Below are 19,065 nucleotides of genomic sequence, written 5' to 3'. Positions count from 1 at the left end.
TTAGATTAAATAGTTCTATCACTTAACTTGCCCAATTTGGCCCTTCTAAGTGTCATTACGTCAAGATTTACATCAAATAAGTGGACAGGTCTATAACTAGATTTCAACATAGACTTATCGTGTTCAATTGCTACCTAATTGAACTAATTATTTTCAGATAGTTTATTTTATATAGGGATACAAAAATATCATGTAGCAAAAAGGAAAAATATTTGACCACATTAATAGTATTGATCTAGCTATAAAACAAACTTTTTTTTTTTTTAGCTCAGTCAAGGTAATTGCATTCTTTGATCCAAACTAATTTTTCTCCTCTACTTCTGGACTCAGTAATCTTCTACTCTGGATATCAATATGACTATTCAATGGATGGGCATTTGTACAACAAATGTTTATTCATTTACACAACAAAATGTTTGAGTGCTTATGATGTACATAAATCATATATCAGATGTATATAAATCATCATATATCAGAAATTACAATAAAGTGAAACTGATACTTGTCATAGTGAGTGCAAGAGAGTTAAAAAATGAATCATTTCCAGCTGTACCTTCAGGCTCAGTTTCACACAGCTGATATAGCATTTGTCTTAGCCATTAGTGTATGAGAAGAATAGGAACAGGTATAAATTAGTAGGGCTGGGAGTTGGGGTAAGGTGAAAGTATTTAGAGATTTAGGAAGTTGAAGGTGGCTAATGTGTGGTAAGATTAAAAAGATAATGTACTGTAGATAAGGAGATCAGAGAGGCAGGTATTGCAATAGTTAAAGCCTGGGGAATTAATAGGAGAGAAATGGGCAGATAGGGTAGCGATTTCAGATGAAGAATGAATAGAATTTGGCAACTGACTGAGGGAGGAACAAAGGAGAAAAAGAGGTAAAGATATTTCAGATGTCTCAACTGAATGCCTGGTAACAATACTGGTGCCAATAAAAGAAATACAGATGTCTGAAGAAGCAGCTTTATAACCTGGTCCTATCCTTGATTCTATCCAGGCACAATTTCTAGTGAAGTATTTATGTAAATGTCATTGATTTCAAGGCTTTTTACCTACAAGGCATCTGGATTCTCAGTACCTGGCAATGCTTCAGGACCTACCCTTCTCTAATAAAATAAATGAATACATAAAATCTTTAGCAAGGGTCCCAAATATATATTGCTTTCAAGGAGCTAACTTTGCATATTTACTACCTTATTAACCTCTAAGATCTGCAGAAACTCCTGGACTGCCAATTTAGCAGAGAAGCCATGTCTCTATGCCAAAGCCTAGTAATATCTATTAGTCCTTTCCCCCGGTTCAATAAAATAAATTCTATGCAGTTTTGGTCATAACAAAAAATGATCTATGGGGAAGCGGCTGTGGTTCAATCAGTTGGGCTCCTGCCTACCATATGGGAGGCCCTGGATTCACATCCTGGGGCCTCCTTGTGAAGTCAGGTTTGCCAGCCCACTGCAGAGAACCGCTGGCCTGCAAGCACCACAGAGAGCCAATTCAGCAAGGTGATGCAACAAAAAGGGAGACAAGTAAAAACACAGAAGAGTGCTCAGCAAATGGACACAGAGAGCAGACAACAAGCAAGCCACAAGGGGATGGGAAATAAATAAATAATACAGACACAGAAGAACATACAGCAAATGGACACAGACAGAGCAGAGAGCAAGCAAGCTGCAAGGGGGGGAATGAATTTAAAAAAAAGATTGATGATTTTATAATATGATTTATAAATTGTTTCCTCTAACATCTAATATTATCCACTTAACATCTCTATGAAGTAGGCAATCTAATTATCATATTAGCTACGTCATCACTGAATGAATTATATATGTTTAATATAGTCTCTTAACTGCAGAAAATATAGATCTCTGGACTTTTTCTTATTCTTTCTTGACACTATGTATTACAAGTGCAAATTAGCAAAACTGAGCTAAAGTTAAATTATAAAAACTATATCACATGCTGAGTCCAAGGTAAACAATTTTGTCCACAGCTTTATGTCCATAGCATCATTCCAAGAATATAACATATCTTAAAAGGCCAAATTTTGTAATTCAGAAAAGAAAGTACTGATCCATCACCTACTAAATGGTCACAAAATACATACTGTTCAATTAATGTAACACAAGTCCTTATGATTTTTTAATTAGGTACATATTTTGAAAATAAGGGGCTTAAATTAAGCAAGTAGGCCAAAGGTGTAATATTCAACCATGCTAGTAAGCAAAGAAGCATGGATAAAAATTAAATTATTATTCAAAATGTCCTATCCCCAAAGCTGGCAAAATGAGTCGAAACTGTATCCACAAGCATTGCTTTGTAGCTGTCCTCTATTTGAATTTTGATAGATGTTGCCACAAGGTCTCCAAAAATAATGCATGGCTTTATCCTCCTCTCAAAAATGTATAAAAACAGGTATTTTCCCACACATTCCCAGACTTTTCCTTCACTCACTTTGTTAGTCTAAACATCATTTAACAGCTGTTTATTTAGCACATGTGAGTGCTAATTGTTAGGGGTACAGTCTTGAACAACCAAACCATCAAAAAGAACAGGATATAGCCCCTGTCCTGCAGAAACTCAATAAAGTTAGAGATACAGATAGCAAATAATCATGGGAATAAAGCCTGTCACTGTGGAAAAACAAGGAACGAAGGAAAATACAACAACAAAACCCCAACATATAAAGCATATATTACAGAGATCTAAGCTACTCATGGAGTTCCTCTCTGAAAAAGGATCAAAAGAAGAGTTAGAGAAACTGGAGAAGAGGGCAGGGAGAGTATTCATACCCAGGGAAGCACATGGCCCTGTGGTGGGAGTGAATATGGGTTCGCTCTGATAGTGCACTGTGTTCTGAATTGCTTTTTTCTTATGACTGGTGCTCAGATGTTATCATATAAGCTATGGGCAGATCTCTGTGAGCTGTGTGATTATATTCTTTGCCATTTTTCTAATAAAGCTTCAGTCATTGTGTATGGATATGTAAGAGCTCTTTTTACGTTAGGGAAAATAGTACTTTTTCATTTATGTTGCAAATACTATTCACTGATTGTGATTTATATTCTGACAGCGTTTGTTATATTATTTCCTTGCAGTGATATTTAATTTTTTTAAAGATTTATTTTATTTATTTATTCTGAACACCCCGCCCCCCGCCCGCTGCCTGCTCGCTGTCTGCTCTGTGTTCATTTGCTGCGCGTTCTTCTGTGTCTGCTTGGTTCCCTTTGTTGTGTCATCTTGCTGTGCCAGCTCTCCGCAGGTGTGGGCCATCAGCTCTCTGTGGGGCGCGGACAAGCCTGCCTTCACAAGGAGGCACTGGGACGTGAACCCAGGGCCTCCCATATGGTAGACAGGAGCCCAATTGACTGAGCCACATCCACTTACTGATATTTAATTTTTAATTGTTATTTATATCTGGCCTTTCCTTACATGCTTATCTATAATCATAGGCAATCCCTATTTAAACACGAGAAAGGAAAACAAAACAAAGCAAAAATCTCAATTTATACAATCATTCTGGCATGTTTTGGTGTAATGTCTAAGGTAGAGAACCAGATTACTGTTGAATGATTCATTTCCTCCTCCTGGTTGCAGCCACATCTTTTATCATGTGCTACATTTCTACATCTTTTTCTGCTTATATCTGAATTTTTTACTGTCTTCCATTGTCTTGTCTGCCTATTCAAGCTCCAAATCACACTGCTTTGTCTACTATGAAATATATTACTATCTGGTAGAGCTCACCCTCCTCCTCCCACCCATTTTTTTTCTTTCCTAGTAAGAAATTTCTTGTCAGTTATTCCAAATGTACTGAAGAATTAGCATGTCTAATAAAAAAGGGAAAGAAAATAAAAAGGGAAGGAAAAGGATGGAAAGTGAGGGGACTGGAGGAGAGGGGAAGGGAGGGTAGGGAAATAAGAAGGAAAGAAAAGAAAATTCTATCGGCATTTTTTTGGCATATCACATTAAATTTATATATATATATATAATTTTCATTTTAGGATATTGAATCTTTCTATTCAAAGCCAGGAAATTACTTTCCACTTATTTTAAAACATTTTTTTATGACTCTGTGGTTATATATTCTTATTTCATAGGTTTTGCACATTCTTTTGAAGGTGTACTCCCAGATATTTTATCTTCTAATTTTTTTTACTTTCGCTAACAATGTAAATGGAATTTTTTCTTTCTTTATAGTTTGCAAGTAGCTGTTTATGTATAGGAAAGCAAATGATTTTTATGTAATTTTGTAAACAGCCAATAAGAATTCCCTTGTTTCTTAGTAGGTTTTTTTTTATAGCAGATTATGTGGATTTTTCTGAGCAAGCAAATAATGCTCATTTTGCCCATGCTTTCCAAGTTTTTATTTTTATAAAAAAATTATGAAATATTTTCAAAACAACAACCATATGTCCTATATGTATGTGCATATATGTGTAAGTTTAATATAAATCAAGCATCAGGGAAACAATGACACAAAAATCTTGAACAAGACCATTCCTATTGAGATCCCTATCAGCCTTCTCTGTTAGAGCTGCTGCTTCTGCCTGTTTTTTTGTGAAATTCTTTTCAAATCTGAAATTATAAAGATAGTTTAATATATTTTCTCATGAAAGACTTGTTATATTTTGAACTTTACTTTCAAATCTGGAATTGATTTTTGTACGTAGTCTGAAGAATGTGATCAATTTCATGTCTATACATGTGGACCACTAATTGGACCATTACATTTTTGAGCAATCTTTTCTTCACTATTCTACAATGTCACCTTTATCATATTTCAGTTTTTCATATAGGCATGTATCCATTTGAGTCTCTTTTGTTTTATTGTTCTAGTTGTATATATCTGCCAAATTTGACAGTCTTTATCATAGTTTCATAATAGGCCTTAAAATGTTTTAGTTCTAGATCCCCACATTGTTTTCTTCTTCATCCTCCTATGATTTCATTCTTTAAAATTTTTTTTAAAAAATTATTTATTTATTTATTTTTCTCCCCCCCCAATTGTCTGCTCTCTGTGTCCATTCACTGTGTGTTCTTCTGTGTCCACTTCTTGTCTTGTCAGCGGCAAGGGAATCTGTGTCTCTTTTTTGTTGTTGTGTCATCTTGCTGCATCAGCTCTCTGTGTGTGCAGAGCCACTCCTGGGCAGGCTGGACTTTCTTTCGTGCTGGGCAGCAGTCCTTACAGGGCGAACACCTTGCGTGTGGGGCTCCCCTATGCTGGGGACCCCCCTGTGTGGCATGGCACTCCTTGTGTGCATCAGCACTGTGTGTGGGCCAACTCCACAAGGGTCAAGGAGGTCCTGGGTTTGAACCGCGGACCTCTCGTGTTAGGTGGACGCTCTATTCATTGAGCCAAGTCCGCTTCCCTCCTATGACTTTATTTCCACTTTCTTCTCTTCCTTCTTAAAGAGTGTGTTGGGTACTTTGACCATTTGCTCTTTCATATAAATTTTAGAAGTATTTTGCCAAGGTCTACTAAAAACCCCTTGTGGTATATTTATTGGAATTCCTATGAATTCCTGTATCATTTTCAGTAGAATTGAGATGCTTATGATATTACATCTCTTCATCCACAAATGTATATTTTCATTGAGCTGGGCTTAATTTAATGAATTTCTTAGATTTATCCCTAAGGACACCATGTTTCTGTTTCTATTCTAAATAGTGTCCTCTTTTGTAAGTTATATTTTCCATTTGTTGTTGTTGAGAGTTAATTTTCTGTATATATCTTATATTTGATAATTGTACTAAATATGTTAATTCCATAATTAACCTTTATATTATATTATGTTTTTATATTGGTAATTACATCACTTGCCGATAAAAATAGCTTTGTTTTTTCCATTCCAATTTATACCTTCAGTACATATAAAAGCAGGAGTTGTGAGTTCTTTTTTTTAAAATAATTTCAAGCAGGTATTTCTAAAATTCATCAAGAATGATGTTCTCTATTGGGTTTTGGTAAATATACATGAGTATATATTATCAGATTTTTATTTGCATTTCCTGAGACAATTTAGTTTTTATCTTTAATCTAGTTATGCGAAGAATTAGATTTTTAAATGTTAAACCATCTTCATGATTCTGGTATAAAACCAACTTAATCCCCTTATTTTACCCTTGTTGATTTATACACTGATTTACTTTGAAAATGTCTGTCATCTTTGCATTATTCTCAGATGAGTCTAGACTGTAATTTTCCTTCCTAATATTTGTATTTTTTTATATTTATATTAAGTTAATGCTACTTCAAATAATGAGTTGAAAGGTGTTCCTGCCTTTTATATTCAATGGAAAAATTACATCAAGTTTAGAACTACCTATTCCTTGAATCTATTCTTGTGTCTGGACTGGTATTTTCTTTTTGGAAAAATTCTAAGGTATTGATTAAAATTATTTAAATGTTTCTAGAATTTTAAGTTCTTCTATTACGTTTTTTCAGACTTAGCCCATTTCATAGTTGTTCTTTGAAATATATAAAAACATTTAGTGTATTTTTTTGGTATCACTTAAATACTTTATCTGCATCATCTCCCTATTTCTAATACTGTTTAATTGTGCCTTTTTTTCTTTATAAATCTTATGTGTGTCAATTTTACATGACTTCATATAGATCAAATTTTGACTCTGCCCATTTCTATTGCTTTTTTCCTATTTCATTAATTTCTATTCTATTTTTTTTTTTTTTTTTCCTTCAAATGCCTTTTAGTTTGTTCTGTTGTTATTTTTCTTACTTCTTAATTTGGAAACTTATCTCACTGATTATCATCATTTAATTTTTCACATTGTATTTAAAGCTGCTCAATTATAGAAGTACTTTACCTGCATGTCGCACAACTTGTTAAATAGTACCTTTTTTATTGTTTAATTCTGAGAATATTCAAGTCCTCACAATGATTCTTCTATGAACTGTAGGATTTTCAAAAGTATGGTTTTAAATTTCAAAATGAATGAATGTATTTCCTTTTTGCTATTGGCTGTTTAACTTAATTGCATTGTGATCACAAAGTCTCATATTAATTCTCTGAAATTTATTTGATCTTGCAGAATAACATGGTATATGTTTATTCTTTCTAAATATTCTGTGTATTTGAGAAGAGTGGGTATTCTCCCTGTATTGGCTTCAGGGTTCTATCTTTCTAATAGACCAATCATTGTTCTTCATACAGATCTTTTTGTCTGCCTGACTTAGTTTCCCCATTATGACTGTGGTCATTTCTATTTCTCCTTGTAGTTGTGTCAATGTTAGCTTGTGTATTTTGAAACTATGTCATTAGGTTCTGTTTGTCATGATATCTTCTTTTTTAAAACTCATGGACTTAAACAAACCACTTGTTTCTGGCTGGCTGGAGATAGGCACTTCCAGGCATGGGGGTCCTATCCCCAGAATGCATTAAGGCTTCAGTCCCTCCATCCAGTATCAAGTCCCAGCTCCTGTGAGTAGGAAATTTCAGCTCACTTTTTTATCTATAGCTTCCCTCTATCTCAACTATGTGAAAATTTCTCCTTCTGGTTCTTTGTTTGGTCATTTATAAAAAATATTATTCTGTTTTTGGCCTCTTCAAGTGTTTGAAATAGGGAAGAAAGATTTCAACATCTTGACTTCTATTTGACCCAAAAATTCTAATGTATGTTTTTAGTGTGAAAGTAAATGCCAGCTTAGATATATTTAAATATACTTTCATACAGCAATTTAGACCTTTAAGCATAAGATATAATTCATTCCTGCTAGACAATTATTACATTTGTCTATTCAGTCTTTCTATAGAGCACAAGAGGTTATATGGTCTACACATTTAGAAATAACAAATTTATCTGTTTATTCAATGAGTATATATTTTGAGTATGTACTCTGTGCTACATATTGTTCTAGTTGTGGGGAAACAATAGTGATTTAAGGAGACAAAAATTTAATTTATTTATGTAATTATAGCTGAATTTTGAAAGGCTTAAGGAAAAATTTAAAGCAGGTTAACGGGATAAGCACAGATGGTGACTGTTCTTACATTTTTTCATAAAAGTGCTCAGAAAGACCTCACTGAGAAGGTAATGCTTGAGCAGTGACCTAAGGAAGAAGGGAAGTGACCATGTGACTGTTACAGAGAGGAACACTCCAGGTAGAAGGAAAATCAAGGGCAAAAGCCTTGAAGTGTGTGTTTGCATTACAGCAAAAAGGCCATTGTGTCTGGAGCAATATAAGGAAGAAAAAGGTAGGAGAGGAAGCCTAAGATGTAAAAGGAGGCTAGAACATATGAGGCCTTGGGGGCTATTGGAAAGGCTTGGAGTTTTACCATGAGATAGGAAACTATCAGAAAATATGGATTAGAGTGGATTTACTGGTATTTTACTATAGCACTACTGTGACTAGTAATGGTAGAAATTATAGCATTGATGTGGAGAAAGTGGCCATGGTAGTTGCTGAGGGCAGGGAGGGGGAAGGAGATGTGATGGGGGACATTTTTAGGATTTGGCGTTGTCCTAAATGATATCCTGACATAACCCACTGAATGGACTGGGGGAGAATGTAAAGTACAATGTAAACTATTATCCATGAGATGCAGCAGTGCTCCAAAATGTCTCCACCAAATGCAACGAATGTGCCACTAAGATGAAAGAGGTTGTTGATGTGGGAGGAGTGGGCAGGTGGGGTGTGGGGTACATGGAAACCTCTTATATTTTTTAATGTAACATTTTTTGTGACAGGAAGGAAGCGTATTTCAGGCAGCAGAAGCAACATGTGCCAATGCCCTATGGTATTTAGTAGCATGATGCATTAGAAATGCTATGAGAAGATGAGCTTGGCTGCATTGCTGAGAATTAGAGAGCATGGTATGAAGTATGGGTGAAGAAGAAGGTGGGATCAGATAATCCAGGGCCAACTCAGAAGTAAGTTGAGTAAAGTTAGCTAGAAGTACCCTTCAGCATTTGTGTACAGTAATTAATAACATGGGCTTTGCTGTGAATGTTCACTCAGACACTTATTAGCTGTGTGAGCTGTGGTGATCATCATGTCAAAAATGGAGTTAATGTTATTGCCTTCCTTCTTCAGGTAGGAGCAGAAGTCTAAGGTCTCAGGGTGCTAAGAAGTGTCAACTTTTTCTCTCCAATAAAACTCCACATACAGCAAGGTCAGAAAAATATTTGAATGATTATGTTATTTGCAACTATTTTTAATTATTATTTTCCTTATATTTTAAATATTTTAAAACTTCCAAGACCTGGGGCTGGATTTTAACAAAACCTTCCCAATAATAAAGGGGTTGTTCTACTTTTAGATGGAATTCACAAAGAGGTCTGAAACATTTGTGGCTATTAAAAAAAAAAAAAAAGGATATGGCATGTATATAAATATTTGTACCAAAGAACAAATTTTATTATTACAGTGGATTGCATCACAGAATTTATGTCTAAATATACTCCACAAAACATATGAGGACAGAAAAATGCAATTTATGTGCAGACCACAATTCAGACTAAAATAAAGAGCTTGCTCTCTAGCATTTCAAACGTGACTTCCTAGTGCAAAGTTGACTTAGAATGAATAAGGGGCTGCCACATCTGTACCATGAGGACTGCTCAGTGTGTGGTCTGTGCTCTGGGTGTCATTCAGTGAACTACTGTGTTGCTTATTTGCATTTAGAAAAGAAGTGATGCCAAAATGTAAAAACATTACTAAGCCCATAGTTTAGTTTGGCTATTTTTTTTTTCATTCCAAAACTTTCTTGAGGAAGGAAACAATGTATTATATATATTCTGGCATAGCTTATTTTGTCACAGATCATACTTTGAGTAGTAAGATTATTTAGCCGAGCACTTAATGGGAATTAGAAATTTAATGGGGAGAACTTTCCTCCATGCATTAAAATAAATTCTAGAAGATTTAATACGGTAAACTGGCTGAAAAAAAGGAAAGATAAAAGAAAACATAAAACAGAACAAACTGTGTTTCCCTAATTTTAAAATGAGAAAAGACTTCTAATTTCAAAAGGCTATAGAAGAAATTATAAAAGGAAATGATAAGAGATTTCACTGTGGGTCAAAAATATTTAAAAATGAAATTAATTAAAAGAATTAACTGGTAAAATCTTTATAGTACTTTTAATCAAAAGAGAATGTCATTAATATAAAATGAATTTCTGAAAATCAATTTTTATTAATAAAGTTTGTTTTGTCATCTGTAAAATGATATTAACAATAACTAACCGAAGATGTTTATGAGATTTAATTAGATACAATTACCCAGTATTTAACACAATGCCTGATAATAAGACATTATTGTGTTTATTATTTAGCTTTTGGTAACCTCATATAAAATATGAAACTTGAGACTTTAAATGATCTGTAATTAAATTACAATACATTAATGACAAACCATGTCCTGAAGGCAAAGTAAAATTCCTACTTTTACAAATTGTTGTTCATCTTATAAAATATATTTATATTTTATATTTATATTAAAATATATTTATATTATATATTTATATATATATTTATATATATATAATATATATATATAATATAAATATAAAATATATTTATATTAAAATAATTAAGGTATGCATATATACACACATACACAACAAACCCTATCAATTCATAGGCCATTTTCTCAGGGTGGTTTTTTTTTTTTTTTCTTATTTATTTTCAAAGGACAAATACTTAGATACTTAAATAAAAATCCAATAGAAATACTTTGCCAAAATCAGCAATAATGGCAAAATGCTTTCTCACTTCGAGACAGTCATCAGTAATATCTGAGTCTCCTCTCAGGCAAGAAAAGTGGTCTGATATTCTATTCCATACATTTTTCCTATCTTCAAATTCAATCAACAATTTCTTGTAGACACATTAACTTTTCTTCATCTATATTAGGGATTTCAAATCCAAATTCATCCTCCATGGCCATGATAATTTCCACTTGGTCCAAATTTTCTAAACCCAGATCTCTCACAGAATGGGAAATCACTGAGAGCTTTTCTGAGTCAACTTCATCATAGAGTTTCAAGAAATAAAGAACACGGTCCTTAACTCAACTCTAACATCCACTGTACTGGAGATGCAACTTTGTAACTCTACCTGGATCCTGAGCCAGCACTGAGACAGGCCATGATGCCACAGGACTTGCCAGGAACTCTGTGGGGACAGGGCAGTGTCACCATGGCTACCTCTATCTAGGGTGTACTGCCCTCAGGTTTTCTTAGTGCATTAAAAGAGTTTCAGCCTTCATCACAATAAGTTGATAAAGATCCTATTTGTGTTTCATTGACTATACATTGATTCTGCACCATCATTAAAAATATGCCCTTGTCAAAATTTTTAGTTACAAGAAAAATAATCAACCCCCCAAGCTATTGTTTAGAATAGAAAATGACTTTGAAAGGGGAAGCAAAAAATGATGGTATAAACCATTTCTTCCCCCTTTCTTCCTGTGGAGTCTAACTTATACTTTTTATAAACCTGCATATATGATAATTTTAGTTGGTAATTTCCCAAAGGAAATATTCCATCCATTTTTGTTGACACCATTTAAGATTCCTTAATAGTCATTTTTTAAAAAATAGCTTTTTCCCCTCTTCTAGTCCTCATGTTCTCAACACCAAGTGTTTTTGTTTTTTTTTTCTTTAATTACTTGGTGGCCTGGTATTGATTTTTCTAGCTACATGTGGAATTGATCTGGGAATTTCTATAAACCAAATGCAAGTCAACAAACATAAATGCACTCATCCCAAATCAGTTTAGAAACATTTCATGTGCATTTATAAAGGTATTATTTCCCTGACAAGGTTAAATGGAATTATTCTGCTGTGCTAAAATTGTGGGTTGTAGGATTATGTGATTCATTTTCTGCTTACATTAGGAATTCTATTGCAATAAGTTAGTGTTCATTACCAGTTCTTAAAAGACTGTTTCCCTTTTACTTTATAAAAAAAAAAAAAAACAGAAAGAAAGAACTAAAAAACAATTAAAAGAAAATATAAGAATTTAAAAGTTTCATTTTAGAGCTGACTCTTAATCAACACTCCAATTAAAATGGTTTTATTGAGTTTTTGGTCCACATGGGATCTACAGATAAAATGATCTAACCTTATGAAAACTTTCTATATTTGAGAGATGAACACTTTTCTGTATTTCTTCTCTCTATACTTCTTTCCCTGAACCCTTTATCTTAAAATTGCAGATATGATTTTTTTTTGGAGGTCATGGGGATTGAACCAGGATCTTGTACACAGTGAGCAGGTGCTCAACAACTGAGCTGCATCTGCTCCCCCAGATATGATTTTTATAGATGAAGTTACTCACATTTATTTCTCAAGCATCAAGAAAACAATATCTTCTACATCTAAGACATTTTTTTACTGATAGGGAGAATTTTTAGTAACTAAGTACTTAAATATATATCTCACATGTACTGGTTCTGATCCACCAAGCATTACATATATATTTGGCTCATCTTTTTTGATTTGGGGTATACCTCTATAATACCCTAATGAAATAATATCTTAGTACTATTTTAGCCATTGCAAGCTGAGTTCCTGATTATAAAACAATGTTTCCACTACATAAAGCTGACATAGCCTTTCTGTCAATTATCATATTTAGTTTTATGTTTAAGTAGTTGTAACTTATTTATCAAGACTCTGGATGTTCATAAACTAACTTGCACTATTGTTGGTTCTTTTAATAAGTGTTTTTTCAAATTTTAGAACATGACAAAGATTGAGGAAATCAATTTTACACATGTTTGTGAGGACCCAGGACCCCTTAGCACATGGCTGCCTGTGTAACTTAGGCCTAAGGGAAAGGTTAATGACCCTCTCCAGGGGGAAGAGAATGTACAGATGTTATGTAAACTATGATCATCCCAAAGCAGGAAATGTCCTTCCTATAAGCATAGTGAAACATGACCATAACACACATGTATGTTTCACATGACCCTAGCAGGAACTGTACTCATAACCTGTGGAAGGTCTTTGTTCTAAAACCCTTTATGTATCACCCCTCATTTTCTCATCTCTTTGTGGAGTACTCACTTTATTATTTGACTTGCTGCCGTCAAAGATTCTCTCCTGTCCATAAGCTCCAATAAAGCTTATGCTTGACTAAATGCCAGGTGGGTTCTTTGGTCTTGCAGCCACACCAACTCATGCTTTTCAGGAGCTGGGTTGTAACCTATCTTTCGAAAGCAAACTAACTTACTTTTTAAAAGTAAACCTTCTACTATTCAGGGTACTGAAAAAATCATTTAATGCCTATTTCTTAAAAAAATTATTCAAACTGCTTGTATAGTAAGCTGTTTTTTAAATATATAGGTGTTTGTTTGTTTTTAACCCCCCCTTCCCCCCCCCGAAGATGGTTCTCTCCTCTGTCTGCTCATGATTTGCTCACCTTCTCTTGGAGGCATCAGGAACCAAACCCCGACCTCCCACATAAGAGGTGAGTGCCCAATGGCCTGAACCACATCCGCTCCCATATAGTAAGCTTTAATTGCACAGCTAAAGAGTGGAAAGTTGTAATTTTTCAGAAAACTGCATTTATTTTGGGGGAATTTTGTTTATGTTTAATTTGCCCTTATCTTGAAAGAGAGAGAATTTTGCTGGCCTTGAAACATATTTCTCAGCACTTTTCCTTCAAGGATCCCTGTGGTTTCCGTGAGTGTGATTAAATGAAAATACCCTTAAATTAGTCAGAATTAAGAATCTATATCATATCGTATCTGGAGTATAATATTGAATGAGGTTATTGCAAGGTATATTTTCCCCAAAGGATTATGATTTCAAGTGTATTTATCAACTTTTTGAGGTATCAAATAAATTCCTTGTATTTTAGAGCAGTCAACTGAAGATTTAAAGCTGGAATGGGAGAAAATGAATGTGTATCTACATGTTTAATAACAGCAACATAAAAAAACCAATCACTTTTTTAATATCTTATTTCTTGGGCTGGCTTATGGGTATGTTCAATTGTCGATAATTTTTGAATTATAGAAATGTGCTCTGACCACACTGTTATATTTACGTTTAAAGTTTTTCTTTGTTTTTGTTTTTGTTTAAATTAACCACTGATATGTCCTATATAAATTGTTTCTTCTAAGCTTTCTTCTATCTACCGAATTCCACTGTCAAAATGAAAATGAAGTAAGATGGGTTTGTAATGCTAAAAAATGCCGGGGCTGTGATGGACTGGGGAGCGTGGGTCCAGACTCCAGGGCACTGGTGTTACTCAGCTCCAGGGAATGGAGGCTATGTGGGACTGAGGGGCTGGTGGTGCTAGGTCTGGAAATCAGAATCTGTATGTCAAATTTATATTTTTTTATATAAGCAACTAGTCCAAACTAAATAAATCTTTGGCCATGCAGGCCTCCATAAAGACTGTGTCTCTGAGCAGGCACTCACTAAATCTGAGTCCAATTAAAATACCTTTTATTTGTGCTGTTCACATAGCTAGCAAGGAGAGAAACCTAGAATCAAAACTAAGTCTGATTCTACAACTCACACCTTTTCTACTATAATACACTGTCTGTAAATATGTATATAATACTTATGTATTTCAAATCCCAAATAAAGATATTGTCCCATTTTACCTATGAAGTGACCAAGGGTCAAAGCTATCAGACAATTTAATATAGAAATTCAGAACAGCATTTCCTGAGTTAGACTGCTTACATTCAAATCCTTTCTATTTTTATAATTTTGGGAGGGTAAATCAACTTCTCTAAGATTCAGTTTTCTCCCTGTACAATGGGTACACTAAGAACACTACAAAATTATGCTGCCATTGAATTATATTATTGTGACTAAAAGTCCTGCAAGCCCACTTATTATTATTATTATTCTTACACTTTGCCTGGGCAAGTTAGGACAGAGAATTAAATGTTGAGAATTAAAAAAGAACACTACCTCCCTCAGGCTTGGTACATACAATGCCCTATATAAGCATTGTTATTACTAATCATTATTGCTATTATTAATATTATCTCTAAAATGGGAATATTAACTCCCTGCCTACACTTATTGTGAGTGTTAAATAAGCTAATCTCTGTAACATGCTTGGATCTGTGCCTGATACATATTTAATGCTCACTGTATGTTAATTATTTGTCCAGCTGAGTTCTTGTTCAAGTACATGACTCCTAACCATAATTTGTTCCTAAATGGATTAATTCCTTTTACCATGCCTGGTAATAGCAAGCAAATGTATTATAATAGAATGAAAGTATTTTCACTTGTACCAAATGTTTTCCCTGTAGGTTTGTTCTGAAAACATATAGCTAATAAATAATGCAATGTAAGTATCACTAGAATTGCCTAGTGAAATAAATTCTGTGCCATGTAACAGATGCATTGATAAACCATTTTAAGAATGCAATAAGATTTTATTCAGAGTATAAGGAATGGTTACCATATTTAAGAAACTCTCTTTAGATTTAGATGGTGTCCTTTTTCCCATCTTTTCTTATTTTTCTGATTTTTCAAAAGTCCAAAGAAAAAGTCATAAGCTATACATATAGTAAAATTACTCAAATTACAAACTTATATGCTTATATGCTAACATAGACACAATTGACTTACTTGTGACCCATTTCATGAGCAATTGTAAATGCAAGATTCAGGCCATTATCTTCAGCAATAATACATTTTCGTTTTTCACTACACATTCCATTCAAGTATGCTATACCTAGAAAAGAAACATTAATTACTGTATATTTCAATTAAAAAATGCAAATGCTGGGTCAGTTCTCTGTGTGTGCAGCGCCACTCCTGGGCAGGCTGCACTTTTTTTTCGCAGTAAGATGACGCAACAAAAAGAGACAGATTCCTGGTGCCGCTGACAAGAATGCAAGTGGACACAGAAGAACACACAGCGAATGGTCTCAGAGAGTAGACAACTGGGGGGGGGGGGGTGGAGCAGGAAGGTGAGAGAAATAAAATAAATTAAAAGATATATATATTTCAATATATAGGTGTTTTTTAAAAATGCAATTGTTTATACTAGGAATTATTAGCAGCAAAGAAAAAATGAGAGTTGCTACTGCTCAAATATGCCGAATTAAACAGTGTTACCTAGCCCTTAACATAAGATTTAGGGGTGGGAAGGATTCATATGTATACATCAACCAAACAATTAAATTTTTTTTTCATTATGCATAATCATTCATGTTTTGTTGCTATGTCAAAATCAGGAGCAGAGTACTGTATAATTACATCATAATATCCTGAATGCCCTTTCTAAATTGCCTTTATAGGGAAACGGACTTTGGCCCAGTGGTTAGGGCGTCCGTCTACCACATGGGAGGTCCGCGGTTCAAGCCCCGGGCCTCCTTGACCCACGTGGAGCTGGCCCATGCACAGTGCTGATGCGCGCAAGGAGTGTCGTGCTACACAGGGGTGTCCCCCGCGTAGGGGAGCCCCACGCGCAAGGAGTGCACCCATAAGGAGAGCCGCCCAGTGGGAAGGACGGAGCAGCCTGCCGAGGAATGGCGCCGCCCACACTTCCCGTGCCGCTGACAACAACAGAAGCGGACAGAGAAACAAGACGCAGCAAAAAGACACAGAAAACAGACAACCGGGGGAGGGGAGGGGAATTAAATAAATAAATAAATCTTAAAAAAAAATAAAACTAAAAAAATAAATTGCCTTTATAAAAAGAAAAATTGTGTACCCTAAGCTCTGTCAAAGCTCAGTAAAAGGAATATCCATATATGAAGGTTTAAAATAAAAGTTCTATCAACCATGGTAATATTGTTCTCCGTCCTATAGATAAAACACCATTTGACAAATTTCATTCATAGGTCAAAGCTTGAGAAGTAGTTTATATTTTCCAGATATTTTATTTCTCTTATTAAACATTGATAAACACTAATGTAGCCTTTGACTTTAAATTATATACATTAATTTTTATTTTAATAACATATACAAACCTAAAATTTCCCCCTTTAACCACATTCAGATATATAATTCACTGGTGTTAATTATATTAACAATGTTGAGCAGCTACAACCACCATCCATTACCACTACTTTTCCATCAACCCAACAGAAATTCTGTACCCATTTTTTTTAATTTTTAAATTTTTTATTATCTTTTTAAAAAAAACATACATAGATCACACAATATGTTACATTAAAAAATGTAAGAGGCTCCCATATACCCCACTCCCCACAGCCCATACTCCTCCCACATCGACAACTTCTTTCATTAGTGTGGCACATTCATTGCATTTGATGAGTACATTTTGGAGCATTGCTATACAACATGGATTATAGTTCATGTTGTAGTTTACACTCTCTCCCAGTCCATTCAGTGGGTTATGGCAGGATATATAGTGTCCAGCATCTGTCCCTGCAATATCATGGAGGACAACTCCAAGTCCTAAAAATGCCCCAATATCACACCTTTTTCTCTCTCCCTGCCTTTAGCATCTCCCATGGCCACTGTCTCCATATCAATGGTATAATTTCTTCCACTGCTAGAGTCACAATAATTCTATAGTAGAATACCAGTAAGTCCACTCTAATCCAAATTTTATTCCTCCATTCGGATACCCTGGGATGGCGATGCCAACTCCACCTCTGAATTGAGAGGGGGCTTAGATTCCACATGGCTGATGGATGGAATTCTCCTTCTTGCTCTTGTGGACACTCTCGTTCCCTGGAGTAGGGGTGACTGTCCTCACCTCCCTGTTAGATGACCTGGGTAAGTCCAACGAACTGGAGAGTAGGTGTTGCAACTCTGCTGAGGCTCAGGGCCCAGCTCTACATAGACAGTCAAATATTCCCACCTGCTCTTCCACCAGACCTAACTGTAGTGTAGTAAAAATTTATGTAAACTTCTAAGAAACAGGCAATCCCTGCTTCATGTATATAGTTTAAGAGATAACAAAATACATAATGGCTAGTTAACTCCTTTTATCAACATAGAGACAGAATTTTAAATAGCAGAGTGTAAGGAATAAAAAGATGCTTGAATATCACAAATTTCTACTAGCATCATACCTTAAGTTAAAAAAATATATAAAAAGGAAAAACATGCATTCATTTCCATATATGAAGAAAAGTCCCTCAATAAAATTCAGTGTGCATTTATGATTTTGAAAATCCTAATACACCAAAAATTGGAAGTAATTTCCTTATTGTAATAAACTTTATCTGTTAAAGTCCTACAGTAAACATTACATGCAATTGTGAATTTGCAAACCATTCATTCTTATTAAAGTCAGAAGGAAAAACAAGGAGCTCAGTATTATCCACATATTTGAGGATTATATTCAATATCATAGCCAATGCAATGAGACCATAAAAATTTAGAAGAGATAAGAATTGTACTTGGGCACAACATGATATTTGAGGTGATACAGAAGAAGAAATTAAAAATTTGAAGTGACTAATTTTGGATAAGTATTGGTACATTTGGCAAAGAGATCTATGATGATGTTAACCCATGTTAGCTGAGTTTTAAATCTGCACAGGGTAAAGAGGCTATTTTAGGTGTGATGAAAGAGTGGCAAAATATACAGGCATCCTAAAGAAAAGTTTGTACCGAACAATGGTTCACAGCATGCTAATTACAATTGTACTTAATTTAATTTTTTTTTTGCAATATTTGATCTCAAATTATTTTTTTCCTTTTTAAAATGCCCAAAAAGTTTTAATACCTTATCATGAACAGATTATTTTGTTCACCTTTCCTGTCTTCTCTCCTTTTTTCTTCTTTCTTGTCTTTGTCCCTCCCTCCCTTTGATTATGACACAAGATCAATTACTCACAAAGCTTTGTCCTCTGTTTTTGTTGTATTAATAAGTACATGTCCTAATTCTTGTAATCTCTTTAATTATGTTTAATTATCTTTCAGAATTAAAAAAAAACATTTTCATTTCATTTGCTGTTTAATGCTGCTAGATAAGAGTAAATACAGTATTCATATAAAAGAATTTGTTTTACTCCTCCTCTCCCTCACTTCTCCCTTCCCCAACTCTCTTCTGTTTCTCACTGCCTTTATCTTTCTTTTCCTCCTTTGTCCTGAAGTAATTCCAGTTGTCTTAAAAAATAAGCCAAAGTTCATAGTAG

General features: G+C 34.4%; 1 protein-coding gene across 1 annotated transcript in view; it reads right to left on the bottom strand.

Moving 5' to 3' along the window:
* ADAMTS19 (ADAM metallopeptidase with thrombospondin type 1 motif 19) overlaps positions 1-19,065 on the bottom strand; it is a 283,954-nt gene that overhangs the window by 111,151 nt on the left and 153,738 nt on the right. Inside the window, exon 8 of the mRNA XM_004462171.5 lies at positions 15,572-15,677. Within this exon, the coding sequence (XP_004462228.1) occupies positions 15,572-15,677 (106 nt within the window). The remainder of the gene's footprint in view (positions 1-15,571; positions 15,678-19,065) is intronic.

Source organism: Dasypus novemcinctus, chromosome 2, assembly GCF_030445035.2.
Source record: "Dasypus novemcinctus isolate mDasNov1 chromosome 2, mDasNov1.1.hap2, whole genome shotgun sequence".
NCBI lineage: Eukaryota > Metazoa > Chordata > Mammalia > Cingulata > Dasypodidae > Dasypus > Dasypus novemcinctus.
The sequence above is the reverse complement of the archived record's forward strand: the minus strand, read 5'-3'. Positions and strand labels throughout refer to the sequence as shown.